The sequence below is a fragment of the Cetorhinus maximus genome, chromosome 7 (genome assembly GCF_964194155.1).
Source record: "Cetorhinus maximus chromosome 7, sCetMax3.hap1.1, whole genome shotgun sequence".
NCBI lineage: Eukaryota > Metazoa > Chordata > Chondrichthyes > Lamniformes > Cetorhinidae > Cetorhinus > Cetorhinus maximus.
In genome coordinates, this window is record NC_135885.1 from 83,563,145 (window position 1) to 83,578,406 (window position 15,262).

Here is a 15,262-nt window from a genome sequence, read left to right on the forward strand (position 1 = left end):
GTGTTTTGCAAAGCGGTCACCCAGTCTACGTTTGGTGTCTCCAATGTAGAGGAAACCGCATTGGGAGCAACGAATGCAGTAGACTAAATTGAGGGAAGTGCAAGTGAAATGCTGCTTCACTTGAAAGGCGTGTTTGGGCCCTTGGATGGTGAGGAGAGGGGAAGTAAAGGGGCAGATGTTGCACCTTCTGCGGTTGCATGGGAAGGTGCTGTGGGAGGGGGTTGAGGTGTAGAGGGTGAAGGAGGAGTGGACCAGGGTGTCCCGGAGGGAACAATCCCTGTGGAATGCCACCGGGGGGGTGAAGGGAAGATGTGTTTGGTGGTGGCATCATGCTGGAGTTGGCGGAAATGGCAGAGGATGATCCTTTGAATGCGGAGGTTGGTGGGGTGATATGTGAGGACAAGGGGGACCCTATCATGGTTCTGGGAGGGAGAGGAAGGTGTGAGGGTGGATGCGCGGGAGATGGGCCGGACACAGTTGAGGGCCCTGACAACCACCGTGGGTGGAAAACCTCGGTTAAGGAAGAAGGAAGACATGTCAGAGGAACTGTTTTGGAAAGTGGCATCATCAGAACAGAGGCGATGGAGGCAAAGAAACAGAGAATGGGATGGAGTCCTTACAGAAAGCAGAGTGTGAGGAGCCGTAGTCGAGGTAGCTGTGGGAGTTGGTAGACTTGTAATGAATATTGGTGGACAGTCTATCACCAGAAATTGAGACAGAGAGGTCAAGGAAGGGAAGGGAAGTGTCAGAGATGGACCATGTGAAAATTATGGAGGGGTGGAAATTGGAAGCAAAATTAATAAATTTTTCCAGGTCCAGACGAGAACATGAAGCAGCACTGAAGCAATCATCGGTGTACCGGAGAAAGAGTTGTGGGAGGAGGCTGGAGTAGGACTGGAACAAGGAATGTTCCACATACCCCATAAAGAGACAGGCATAACTGGGACCCATGCGGGTACCCATGGCCACACCTTTTATTTGGAGGAAGTGAGAGGAGTTTAAGGAGAAATTGTTCAGTGAGAGAACAAGTTCAGCCAGATGGAGGAGAGTCATACTGGATGGGGATTGTTTGGGCCTCTGTTCGAGGAAGAAGCGGAGAGCCTTCAGACCAACCCGGTGGGGGATGGAGGTGTAGAGGGATTGGACGTCCATGGTGAAGAGGAGGCGGTTGGGGCCAGGGAACTGGAAATTGTTGATATGATGTAGGGTGTCAGAGAAATCACCGATGTAGGTGGGAAGGGACTGGACAAGGGGAGAGAGAATGGAGTCAAGATAGCAAGAAATGAGTTCCGTGGGACAGGAACAGGCTGACACGATCGGTCTGCCAGGACAGTCCTGTTTGTGGATTTTGGGTAGGAGGTAGAAGCGGGCCGTCTGAGGTTGGGAGACTGAGGATGGAAGCTATGGAAGGAAGATCTCCAGAGGAGATGAGGTCAGTAACAGTCCTGGAAACAATGGCTTGATGTTCAGTGGTGGGGTCATGGTCCAGGGGGAGGTAGGAGGAAATGTCTGCAAGTTGACGCTCAGCCTCTGCAAGGTAGATGTTAGTGCGCCAGACAACAACAGCACTACCCTTGTCAGCAGGTTTGATGACAATGTCAGGGTTGGACCTGAGAGAACGGAGTGCAGCAAGTTCAGAGGGAGACAGGTTAGAGTGGGTGAGAGGAGCAGAGAAATTGAGACGACTGATGTCATGCTGACAGTTCTCAATGAAAAGATCAAGAGAAGGTAAGAATCCAGAGGGAGGGGTCCAGGTGGAGGGAGAATATTGGAGTCGGGTAAAAGGATCCGTTGAATGGGGAGAGGACTTCTGCCCAAAGAATTGAGCATGGAGACGAAGGCAGCGGAAGAAGAGTTCAGCATTGTGCCAAGCCCGAAATTCATTGAGATGAGGGTGCAAGGGTATGAAACTGAGTCCTTTGTTGAGCACTGAACGTTGCTGAGCACTGAACGCCAAAACAGAACCCCTGCTGATCTAATCCATGAGCCCTGGAGCTCAACCAAGCATTAATAATGCATCATAAAATCCGAGAGTTCTCTTCTTCTTAGTGGGCTATTGCTTCTCCTGAATGGCAAAAACAATTATCCAGTGGCTGCCATGCATAGCTGTAACTTACCTTTGAAAATGATTGTGCCTTTAAAAAGGGAAATGCTGCTCATGGTTTCTTCACAATGCTATTTGGCCCCTGGAGTGTGCAGCAGACAGCAGCACTGAAATGAAGAACAGGTCTGTGGGGCAGCCATGGGTAACCAAGATACAATCAGACAGTACACATCTGCCCTAGGCATATCTTTCATTTCTTGCCCCATCACTATTCCTTTTTGTTCTGTTAGACTAACTCTTCTGTCATTCAATCTCTCCTGTCTTTCATCCTATCAAAGACTTTCCTTTTGTCCTTGTCCCATCCACCCATTATGCAAAACCTACTACATCTTTAACTTTTCACTGCTCTGATGAAAGATCATTGACCTGAAATGTTAACTCTGTTTCTCTGTCTGTGGATGCTGCCTGGCCTGCTGAGTGTTTGCAGCATTTTTTGTTTTTGTTCACCCACCCTAATCTCTCCTCCTTTGGAACGGTGTCAATTTTCTTTTATTTTGCCTCTACGGAGGGCTTTGGAACATTTTTCTGCAATAAAGGTACCACGTAAAAGCATGCTGTTGTTGTTATGCATCAATTATATTTTTAAGAACCACAAAATATAAACAAATTTGATATAATAAATCTGTCACCTTTGTAATATCATAGTCTCATTTTGTTTTAGGTATTAGCTGTGAATCAGAGAACATCTACCCTTACACAAATGGAGACCTTTGGAACTAACCACACTCAAAGAAAATCAGAAGCATGCAGCCGTGAGTTCATTGTAAATTATTATTGGAGGATTAGAGATTAAATGTTTCCTGAGACCCCAAATAATTCATGGGGTGTTTATCAGAAAATCGTGATGACTTGCCCATAATTTCCCAATGAGCCACTTGCTGAACTGCAGAGTCTCAGATAATTTTGCATAGTGTATATGAATGAGGATGTAAAGCTATAGATGGTGCTGAAAACAAGATTATACTGAAATTCCTTTCATATTTTGATATTTTATTCATGTTTTCATACTCTTCTTACAACAGGTGGAATGGTGTAATCAATGGAGAAGCGTGGAGTATCCCTGTGTTTTTGCGTTATGCACTCCTGGTGCATAAAGTGGAGTTTTGTAAACTCTTCAATATTTGAAAATTATCAAATTATTATTTTTCTGCATCAATCTCTGTTTTTAAAATTTATATCTTTCCTTGCTGTTACTCCCGGCATACATTCTTAGCTTATAGAATCATAGAATGATACAGCCGAGTAGGAAGTTATTTGGCCCATAGTGCCTATGCTGAGTCTTTCAAAGAACCATCCAATTATTCCCATTCCCTGCCCTGGCCCAAAAGCCCTGCATTTTTCTTCCTCTTCAAATATTTATCCAATTCCCTTTTGAAAGTTATCTTTGAATCTGCTTCCACCAACCTTTCAGCCAGTGATTACATATCATAATAACTTGCTGCATTAAAATAAATGCTTCTCATCTTGCCTTTGATTCTCATGCCAGTTACCTGAAATCTGTGTCCTCTGCTTACTAACCATTCTGACATGAAAACAATTTCTCCTTCTTTATTAAAGCTGTTCAAGTTTTTGAACGCACATATAAAATCTCCCGTTAACCTTCTCTGATCGAAGGAGACAGTGCCAGTTTTCTAATCCCTCCAAGTAACTGAAGACCCCCATTCCTGAGACCATTCTGGTAAATCTCCTCTTCACCCTCTCTAAGGTCTTGATGTCCTTCTGAAAGCGTGGTGCCCGGAATTGAATGCCATACTCCAACTGTGACCTAAAGCATGACTTTGTTGCTTTCATATTCCTTCCTTCTCCTGGCATTCTAAAACATTACTTGTTCCACAAGCTGAACTTTACTTTCACCAAAAATGTTAGCATTTAGTTCAAGATCTTCAAGTTAATTGGTACTTTTGTTGGATTGGCCCCTTGAATTAGAACCTAGGGGTGGAATTTTATGGCCCTATCGCAGTGGGGGTGGGGCTATAAAATGTGGCAAGCCGTTCACAAGTCCACTGACTTCGGGAGTGTAAAATCCCGCTGGTGTTAAATTCTGCCCTAGGAGTCGATTCTAATGTTACCCGCTAAGCAGAAACGGAGCAGGCAGGTAGTTAAAATGCTTTTGAGTTAATTACCACTGTAAGGTCATCAGGATCCTAACATGAATTATTTTATCCTGGTCTCCTGAGTTGGGGTTAAGGACTAAAAATGGAAAATACTTGAAATACTCAGTAGGTCCGGTAGCACACGTGGAGAGGGAAACAGAGTTAATGTTTCAGGTCTGTAACCTTTTGTCAGAACTGGGAGAAGTTAGAAATGTAATAGGTTTTGAGTGAGTGAAAGGGGGAGAGTGGGAAGAAGAACAAAAGGCGATAGTGGAGGGCAGAAGAGATTAAATGACAAAAGGTTTCTTGCTGCAAGACCAAAGGGTGCGGTAATGGAACAACTAAAGAAACAGACGATGTGTCGAGAGGAAGTGTGAATGGCAGGATAACTGCTGTCTGACTGTAAAGTGAAAGAAGCAAGGGAAGAAATGAAAGGGAAGTGAAACAAATCAGCAAAGAAACACAAAGCAAAATGAGGAAGAGTTTATGATCTAAAACTGTTAAGCTCACTGTTGAGTTCAGAAGGCTGTGAAGCGCCCAGTTGAAAGATGAGTTGCTGTTCCTTGTGCTTATGTTGAGCTTCATTAGAATACTGCAGCAAGCCAAGGACAGAAAGGTCAGAGTGGGAGCAAGGTGGAGAATTAAAATGCAAGTGACTGGGAGCTCAGGATTACGTATCTAAATTGAGTGGAGGCGATCTGCAAAGCAGTCACCCAGTCTGCATTTGGTCTCCCCAGTTTAGAGGAGACCACATCTTGAACGGAGAATACAGTATACTAAATTGAAAGAGGTATAAGTAAATTGCTGTTTCACTTGGATGGACTGCACAGGGCCATGGACAGTAAGAAAGGAGTAGGTAGAAGGCAGATATTGCAGCTCCTGCACTTCCATGGAAAGTTGCCATGGGAAGCGGAGGGACTGTTGTACTGTAGGGGCATGAGAGTCCCCTTGCAGAGTCCCACTTGGGCTTGGAGCTGTACTCTGGATGTAACAGGAATGAGTGACTCAATACCAAATAACATGTGAAAAAACCATTTTTACTAAACAATTATTAATGATAAATAATGAAGGAACGATAACTTTATTAACAAGAAAGAAAAAAACATTTTGTGTGTGTGTGAGATTTTCTATTAAAGGAACGAAAGAAAGGCAGCTTTATTATAGCAGAAATGATAACCACAAATTCTTCTGTTCGAGATAGTTCCCTAAAGTGATAAAGTTTCCCTTGGTTCACACATCACTAAGTCTCCGAATAACCTTGCATGGGGGTGGACTCTCCAGTCAGTCGTCCCGTCGAAGTCCCTTCCTCCGTAGTCTTCAGTGGCTACCTAATCTACCTAAGCTGCAGCCCAACTGCTGGATGCTGTGCCCCTTTAAGTCCAGTTTCTGGCTCCATTCCAGAGGCCTCCGTCCAGGATTTGTCAAAACAGGCGTCTGGCGACCATGTGTCCTTATCAGATTCTTCTCACAGGCACGGCGAGACTTGCAGGGCCCAGGCTGTTTACACATCTTCTTGATGGTGTCTCCCATCTGCCATCAATCGGGTTATGCTGTCTGTCCAGCAAACTCTATCTCCTGATTTCACACCATAGTTGACCACCCCATGTGCAAGGTAATCCATTGTCCTGGCTGTAGTTCAAGGGTCATTGAATGCAGTAAGAATTGATTCCTGTAAAACAGTAGATAACTGTTATTTTAGCAAATCTAGCCTGAGGAAAAAACAGTAGTTTAGACAAGACAGCTATGAACATGTGTGAGCTAAAGTTATCTGGTTTAAACAAGTGCCATCTCAAACAACCATCGTAGTTTAGGTTCAAGTAATATCCTAGATGTACTTTTCTACCCCATTAATTAAGGGCTTGAAAATGTGCTCCTTTGCATCTCTGTCAAGATGTGGTACAAAGGGAGTGAAAAACCCATTTTTCCATTCAAGCTGGATTTGTACTGGATCAGCACCCGAGGCTCCGTGGTACAAGTCTTGTTAAAATATTAGTGGTGTTCCAAGGGTGTACTTTCCAGCCTTGAAAGGAGGTGACTAAGAGGTGACCTTGGAGAAGTATACATGTTAGTAAGCAGTATTGAAAAGGTAAGTCTGGAATATTGCTTCAATCTTAATTCTGAGAATAGGGTAAAGGGACAGTGCTTCAAACTATAAAGGGAAAACTTAAAGCGGATATTAGGAACCTCTTCACACAAAGCGTAATCGATGTGTAGAACTCTGGGTAGAGTATTGCTGATTAAAAACTCTGCCGTCAGTCATAAATAATAACAATGTAGCAATAAGGAGAATCTATCTGGTGGATGAACTATGATAGGCTAAGTGGCCATGTTCACCTTTCTTTATTGTTGATCATTGCTATGTAAGCATCCAGCAGCAGACCCGCACTGGTTGCACATATTTGTGACCTTAGTGCACAACAGTAGAGAATGACATGCTGAAATTCATCTGATCTTTGTTCTGTTCTTTTTCTTGTTAAGGCAATAACTGTGAAAAGCTTTTGGGTAGAATTACTGCCTTTGGATCACAAGTTTTATTAGAATGGACTAAAATTATAGAGCTATTTCAAAACATAGCAATTCATCATAAGAGATAACTGCTAATTGCTTCCTAATTACTATTACTAAAAAATCATCAACAATCCCAAATACACATAGAATTGCAGCACAGAAAAAAGTCATTTGGCCCAACTGGTTTCTGCCAGTGTTTATGCTTTGCATGAGCCTCCTCCCACCCTACTTTATCTATCCTTATCAACATATACTTCCCCTCCTGATGTGTCCAGGCCAATATTTAGCCCTCAGCTAGCACCACCAAGTTACACTAACTGGTCATGTCTCCCATTGCTATCTGTGGGAGCTTATTTACTGTGGAAAGTGACTGGCAATTTTACCCCACACTACAACATTGACCCACTTCAGAAATGTGTTTTAACATCCTCAGGATATCCTTAAGGTGTTTTTTAAATGCAAGTTCTTTCAATCAGTCAAACTGACATTGTGATAGTTTTCAGTGTTAAAATAGAAATTGCTGCCTGTTCAGAATGAAGAGGAAACTATCAATCCTCAGATAATAGGCTTCCCTTTGAAAAACATATTGATGATAGTAATAAAACTGGAGGCAACATTTTTAAACAACTGGCTCAAAACATGCTGAGAACCTGGGTATCAGTAGAAAGCAAACATGAGAGTGAAGAAAATAATCAAGGATTGACTGAAATGCACAAACCTTTACCTTACTGTGTCCTTGAAACTAACCTCTATTATTAATGCTCCATTAAAGTGAACATAATGAAAAATAGGTGTTCTGCATTCTAAAATATTGGGAAATGGTATCTAGGAAGTTCCCACTCTGAAATTAATAGCCCCAATTTTAACTCTTTGCCCTGATGGTAATGGAATATGCAAACGGATAAAATTTTTGCTGAGACCTATTCGCCCTATTTTTCCTGGCCCCATGTAGAGTGCCATTTTAACAAGCACAGACAGGCATGCCAGCAAGCCCCTTGCATCTTAAATTGGTTTTCAGTCGGGTTCGCAGAATGGGGTATTTGCGTGTACTGGAAGCTACATATATTAATATACAGGGCCCTGTTCTTTGTAGACAGAAAGAACATGTACACACATTGTGCCTGTTTCAACTAAACAAAATAAGTGACAGCCATTCACTGACTTGTTCCTCAGGACAATGCCTTGACCAATCAGGGCCAAGCTGCTTGGTTTAAATTTCAAACAGTGCTTGGCAGTTAACTGTCAGTCATCATCAATTTGGTGCATTCTCTACGGCAACACCTCTACCAAACAGAGTCCACTTACCAACCAATCAGCACTCTCTTCTCCCATAGTATAAATTGTTGTTTTCCCTTATATTGGTATTCTTACGAAGTGTCCTGATGAGTGCAAGATGGAGAACTTTGACATGTCTTTTTTCAGCAATACATTTATTTTATTGCATCAAAAGCATGTTCATATCTCAGTACAGATGCACTAAAGTTTCAGCATACAATTGACAGCTTTGCCACACTTGTATCTTCCAAAAACATCATACCTCAAATGATAGGGACAGATTTTCATCTTCACCACCTAGGCAGTAATGTAACAGTGGATCACCTGGTAACTATCCTATTGATTTTATATAATGGTAGGATGAATTGGTCTGCTAGATTACCAGCAGACAGTAAAGACTGTTTGATAACCCAACCCAGCAGTATACTATGCGATCACTTATTTATAACCATGTTCCACATATCTAAGTATGCATCTGCTTCTTCAATTTTCAGCATATCAAGACTACTCTGTGTAATAAGATGATGAAGCATAGGTGGCAGAAACAAATCTCTGCTCAGATTGTTTTGTTGGGGACTATGGAGTTACATACTTGAGTAATGGTGGCTTGGGACAGATAACCTCCAATGCAGTTGGACTCCCTCTTGGTATTCCCATTGACCATCTCCTTGTCTTCCACTTCATAAAGATGAATTCCCAGAAGAACATGCAACCTCTTATTTTTAAGGTGCTAAATGAGAGTTTTACTCTGTGCAAAGGTAAGAGGTGAAAAATAGAAGAAATTAAAATATTTAAGAATGCAAAAAATAGTGGGATGAATGCTAACAAAAATGCAGCTAACTAAATGCAATAAAAGCAGCAAGAAGAGTCAGAAGATAAGGAAAATCTCCTGAAACTTAAATCAACGCACCTTTTTGGGGGGAAAAAAATCACTGTGAAAGCCTAGGATGTGAGGTACAAAAGATTCTGGCTTTTTAATTGCCCAAAGAAACAATTTTGCTTCTCTGGGGCAAAAGGCACAAGGTGAATGGTGGAAAACTCTGCCCTCATTCACATATATATTAATGAGCTTATGTTACACTATCATTTAGGGCCTCAAGTAGCAGCAGTTCAGCCTCATTGCAGGAACATGGACCTCAATATTAACCCTTTCATGTCAGAAGAGGGTAGAGGGTGTGTTAAATATTGAAATAACGACAATGTGTCTATCGTATGCTATGCATGTTCTTGCTGCCATTTTTGTGGCAGTGGATGCCTAAGCATCCAAGAGCTGCAACAAAGCAACGCAGGACAGTTAATTAACATATTTTGACCAGGCTCATTCTCTGCAATTGGGAGTCCAATTTAAAATTAGCTGTTGCTGTATGGGTTTTCCGAGGATTGGGATACTTGGCAGTTAAAGGGAGGAAAGAATAGTTATTTTGAATCAGGAGGAGGAGAAGTGCTCCCCAGACCACTCAAAGAAATTTTTAGCCACACCCAGTCCTGATCACCAGAATCCCTACTCCTCCTCCACTCTCCCCAGCCCTCCTGTTTGTTTGATTGCTCTCTTCCTCCAGCTCCCAATTTCTCGTTAATTTTTTCTTCCCTCTCTCCATTGCTTTCTGACTTCTTTTTCTGCATCTGATAACCTGCCAACCTATCTTTATTTTCCCATCCCTACATTAGCTTGCTGACATCTCTCCTCTCTCCTCAAGTCTCCGTCTACAGCCCCCTGCCATTGGTTTTCCTTGCCAGGCTCTCCATCTGGCTGGCTTCAGGAAATGGAGCTAAAATGCAGGACCTCTGCATTTGTGGCCTTGCTGGGTTCTTCATCTTTTCTCAGCCACATTGCTGCACCCTCCCCATCTTCCCTTAAACACAGGGGCCGTGGTTTGAATGTACCCAGTGCTGAATAGGCACAGGGCCTAATACCAGGCTTTTTACAAAGCCCTCCACTTCCCAAATGGTTATCTATGTGACCTTTGCACACAATTGTTGATGAAGTAGTGCTGGAATGTTCTTCATCCTTATTCTGTTTTTTTTTCATTAATTGTTAAAGTAGGTAAAGCTACTGTCGCTTTGTCACGTTAATATTATTAATATGGACTAAAATAATAGAACTCACCGTAAGATATGACTGAGATTCCCTTTCTAATTTTCATTTGTAAAAAATTATCAACAATCCCAAATGTACTTTTGAGTTATTTTGTATTTCACCAGTATTGCCCACACTTGTGTGTTAATAGTTGCCAATTGCAAGTGGAGCACGTCTGGGACCAATTCTATAATGTCCCAATGAGCTAGCATCATTTTTAAATTACACAATTCATTTTTAAAAATACCATTGTTGCACTGTTCATGTTTGCACAAGGAAACATTTGGAATTCACAGTCCAGTGAAATAATCAAGCTGATAACATCAGAAATATCAGAAGTTATTTGGTAAGAAAATTAATTGCGGGATATAAATAGTGAACAGTGTGTTTTTCTTCTGAGTTCAATAGCTGACCAGACAGATGTAAATGGTTTTTTGGGACCTGTGCTTGCCCGTTTTACTGCAGTGGGGTTCTGTAGGCCTGTGGGCTCTCAAATTCTGCAAGGTCCTAACCATCCCCATTTCCTTTGGGATTCTACCTGTCAGCCTCTAGAATTTTAGTGGGAGACCGGGAGAACTGTAGAATTTTAGAACCATATGTTCCCTAATGTTTACATTAGGAGGGGAGTTTTACAAAGGTGTATGCTTCCAGGGGATAGGGCTCTCTGGAGAAGAGATTCATGAAATGAGGCTTAAAAGTGATCATTTTCTTGCTCAACAGTGACAGTATCTGCTGGTTTTGAAAGACAAGTAATGATGGAGAGAGGACGTCCGAGGAGGCGCAATATCTTTGATTTTGGTGTAAATACAAGGAAAGCAATGGAACACGTGAAAGATTCTAAATCAGGTAAAAAAAATACTCTGCTTAAATATTTTAAATAATTTTTCAGTCAGCTGCTGTAGAAATCATTAATATATTCCTGTGAAAATTTATCTTAAGTGGTCATGATTGCATGTAATTGAAGCTCTTATCAGGCAGCAAACAACTAGAACAAGTTGTTTGTAATATGACTTAATTGATGAACTTCAGGATAATGTACGCATTATATTGTGTATAAATAGGCACAATGACTGAAGTTCGAATGATTTGGGGTTTGGATTGTAGGCACCATAGGTTGAACAGTTTGCCATCTGTTCTGTAAATTGTTGCTGGAGATAAGGTGCAGTGTTGCAGCGAAGAAGATGGAGAAGAGGGTTGGTGCAATGACTCAGCCATGTTTGACCCCATTCTTCACTGAGATGGGGTCTGCGATGGTCCCATTGGTGAGGATCACTGCATGCATGTCATTGTGGAGTAGTTGGAGGATGGTGACAAATTTCTGAGGACAGCCAAATTTGAGGAGGATACTCCATTAGCCTAAATGGCTGACAGAGTCAAAGGCATACTTGAGTTCAAAAAAGGCCTTTGACAGTTATTGGTGCTGTTCCTTGGATTTTTCTTGGACTTGCCACACAGTGAAAATGCAGAGACGCAGTTGCAGCATCAGGGATGGCGCACAAACCTCCAATCAACTCATCCACCCAACTCTTCAAGGACCATTTGCCCACAGGTGGCAGAGACTGCGGATCGAGCATGGGACTTATCAGCCATCTCAGAACTCATCAAACCGTAGTGGAAGCAAGTCTTCTCAATCCTGAGGAAGCAAGGAAAGATATAAAGGCAATTGTGACTGAAAAACAGAGGGACAATTACCTGATCAATGCTAAAAATGGACAGTGCTTCTGGGTACATCGGTGTCAGTTGTGTGGTAAATTCATTCCGCAAACTCAGATCATTTAAATAATTTTAATATCCTTGTGCACAGGGAGTACGCTTGCTCAGGAGGGTGGGTAGTCTGGAAAGTCACAATTCTTGAAGGGATGTTGCACTTAAAGGGAAGCACAATCTTGTTTTTTGTGAAACTGACTGTTTGCAATGAAGATAGCTGGAGAACCCTCAGAGCTGTCCATTGACTGAAAATAGCCCAGATGTACCCCTGGGGTACATGTGCAGAAAAAAGTGACCATTTTTGAATTAATCCTTCAAACAGTAGTGACACCATAGAGCTTAGTAAGGTGAAGGCATTATGTCTGCCGTTATGGTATCTTGAAACCGCCATGTAATATTCTGTTGTGGTGGCCAAGGACAATCTGGGCATCGATGATATAGGACATTTTAAGATTCATAAGTACCATTTGGCTGCAGTTATGCATCCTGAAGCTATATTGGCACTATTAATGAGGCCCTGCACTTTAAGAAAACCAGCTACCTATCAGGAATACAGCAGCCTCTCAAATTGTGACCTTTAATTCATGGAGAAAAGGCAATAAAAGTGGTGTCTCTGGCAAGCAAGATTTCATTGACTTACTTGATATAGTTGTGGATTGACTGATCTGATAGGTTGAGAAGAACAAAGTGGGAAAGTTTAACTTTGTCACAGTCACTTAGGATGTCTAATTTCCCTGCTGCAGAGAAACCGCCACAAGCATCAGAATAAAATAATGCAATAGCTATTAATATAGCCATTTGTTCAACAAGCTGAAAACGGCAAGGAGAATCCTAGGCCTTCCACTTCCTCCTATTTATAGCCATGTATACAGAGCACAAGAGACATAAGGCCGATCTCTAGTTAGTAATTGATTTTGGCCACTTTTGTGCTGAAAAATTGCTTCACATGAGGAAGGAAACAGCAAAGGCCAAAGAGCATGGGTAGAAGTTAGAGTGACTGTGCAGAGTCACTGTGCAGAAAAATTGAGGTGGCTGATATCATGCCTGCATTTCATATGAAAAGCTCTACAGAGTCAGAGGCCAAAGGAAAGTTTTCAGGTGGAATGAGAATTATTTTATTCATTCATGGGATGTGGGCTTCGCTGGCTGGGCCAGCATTTATTGCCCATCCCTAGTTGACATTGAGAAGATGGTGGTGAGCTGCCTTCTTGAACCGCTGCAGTCCATGTGGTGTAGGTACACCCACAGTGCTATTAGGAAGGGAGTTCCTGATAGTGGGGGATTCAGTGATGGTGATGCCATTGAAAATCAAGGGGCAATGGTTGGATTCTCTCTCGTTGGAGATGGTCATTACCTGACAATTATGTGGCACGAATGTTACTTGCCACTTGTCAGCCCTGACCTGGATATTGTCCAGGTCTTGCAGCATTTGGACATGGAATGCTTCAGTATCTGAGGAGTTGTGAATGGTACTGAACATTGTGCAATCATCCATGAACATTCCCACTTCTCTCCTTATGATGGGAGGAAGGTCATTGATGAAACAACTGAAGATGGTTGGGCCAAGGACACTACCCTGTGGAACTCTTAAGATGGGAGAAAGGGTCTGCTTTGCAGGATTAAGACACCTGGACAAAGAAGTGGACACAATGTAAGAAGAGCTCAGCACTGTGCCAACATCAAAATTCATTAAGATAAGTACATAAAGGGATGGAGCTCTGGCCTTTGCTGAGAGTGGTCATTTAGAGTCAGAGAAGTAATGATCAGAGGGAATAGCAAGAATATGATAAGTGGTGAGATTGGAAGAAGATATGGGATCAGAGGGGTCTTGGTATCCAAGAGTTATAAAGTCATTTACGAGCAGGAGGTCATCCAGCCTATCGAGTCTATGCTGGCTGCTGGTGGAGCAATCCAATCAGTCCCACTCCCGTGCTTGGTCCCCATAACCCTGCAAGTTTACTTCCTCCAAGTGCCCATCCAATTTCCTTTGAAAATCAATGATTGTTTCCACATCCACGACCCTTGTGGGCTATGAGTCCCAGGCCATTATTACCCAGTGCGTAAAAAGGTTTATCCTCACATTCCCCCTACATCTCTTGCCCAAAATCTTAAATCTGTGTGCCCTAGACCTTGTACAATCAGCTCATGGGAACAATGTTTCCTTGTCTACCTTATCTAAGCCTGTCATAATCTTGTATGCCTTTATCAAATCTCCCCATAATCTCTTTTGCTCCAAGGAGAACAACCCAGCCTTTCCAACCTCACCTTGTAACTAAAATCTCCCACCCTTGGAACCATTCTGGTAAACCCCTTCTGCACCTTCACAGAATCACCGAATTGTCATGATGCAGAAGGAGGCCATTCATCCCATCTTGTCTGCACCAGTTATTTAAATGAGCATTGTGACTCAATGCCAATATCCTGCCTTTTCCCCGTAACCCTGCACATTGTTTCTATTTATATAATCATCTGTTGCCCTCTTGAATGCCTCGATTGAACCTGCCTCTACCACACTTCCAGACAGTGCATTCCAGACCTGAACCACTCACTGTGTGAAAAAGTTTTTTCTCACATCGTATTTGCTTCTTTCGCAAATCACTTTAAATCTGTTCCCTCTCATTCTGGATCCTTTTACAAGCAGGAACAGCTTCTCCCTATCTACCTTGTCCAGCCCCCTCATGATTTTGAACACCTTTATCAAATCTCCTCTTAGCCTTCTCTTTTCCAAGGAGAGCAGTCTCAACTTCTCCAATCTATGTACATAACTGAAGTTTCTCATCCCTGGAACCATTATTTGTAAACCTCTTCTGCACTCTCTCCAGTACATTCACATCCTTCCTAAAGTGTGGTGCCCAGAACTATACACAATATTCCAGCTAAGGCCTAACTAGTGCCCTATACAAGTTATATGCTCCTATTAATAAAGCTTAGGATATTGTATGCTTTATTGACTGCTGTCTCCACCTGTCCTGCCACCTTTAATGAATTATGCACATATACACCCAGTTCCCTCTGCTCCTGCACACCCTTTAGAGTTGTATCCCTTATTTTTTATTGGCTCTCCATATTCTGCCTACCAAAATGAATCACCTCACACTTCTCTGCATTGAACGCCATCTGCCACCTATCTGCCCACTCCACCAACTTTTCTATGTCCTTTTGAAGTTCTGCACAGTCCTTCTCACAGTTTTCAATGCTTCCAAGTTTTCTATCATCCGCAAACTTTGAAATTGTCCCCTGCACTCCAAAATCTAGATCATTAATTAGATATTAGAAAAACCAAGGGTCCCAATACCAACCCCTGGGGAACTCCACTACAAACTTTCCTGCTGCCCAAAAAATATCCATTAACCTTTACTCGCTGTTTCCTATTACTCAGTCAATTCTCAAGGACCTTTGCATCTTTCCTAAAGTGTGGTGACTAGAACTGGACGCAATATTCTAGTTTGGCCTAAACAAAGCTTAAGAAAGGTTCAGCATAATTTCCCTGCTTTTGTA

General features: G+C 42.3%; 2 protein-coding genes across 3 annotated transcripts in view; both read left to right on the forward strand.

Moving 5' to 3' along the window:
• LOC144682910 (alpha-(1,3)-fucosyltransferase 4-like) overlaps positions 1-2,810 on the forward strand; it is a 47,262-nt gene extending 44,452 nt beyond the window's left edge. Inside the window, exon 2 of the mRNA XM_078545790.1 lies at positions 2,766-2,810. The gene's annotated coding sequence lies outside the window, so the exon portion shown is untranslated. The remainder of the gene's footprint in view (positions 1-2,765) is intronic.
• LOC144682908 (piwi-like protein 4) overlaps positions 2,770-15,262 on the forward strand; it is a 73,813-nt gene continuing 61,320 nt past the window's right edge. For both annotated transcript variants that reach the window (XM_078545786.1, XM_078545787.1), the window contains exons 1-2: positions 2,770-2,856; positions 10,778-10,903. In XM_078545786.1, the coding sequence (XP_078401912.1) occupies positions 2,805-2,856; positions 10,778-10,903 (178 nt within the window). In that variant the 5' untranslated portion in view covers positions 2,770-2,804. The remainder of the gene's footprint in view (positions 2,857-10,777; positions 10,904-15,262) is intronic.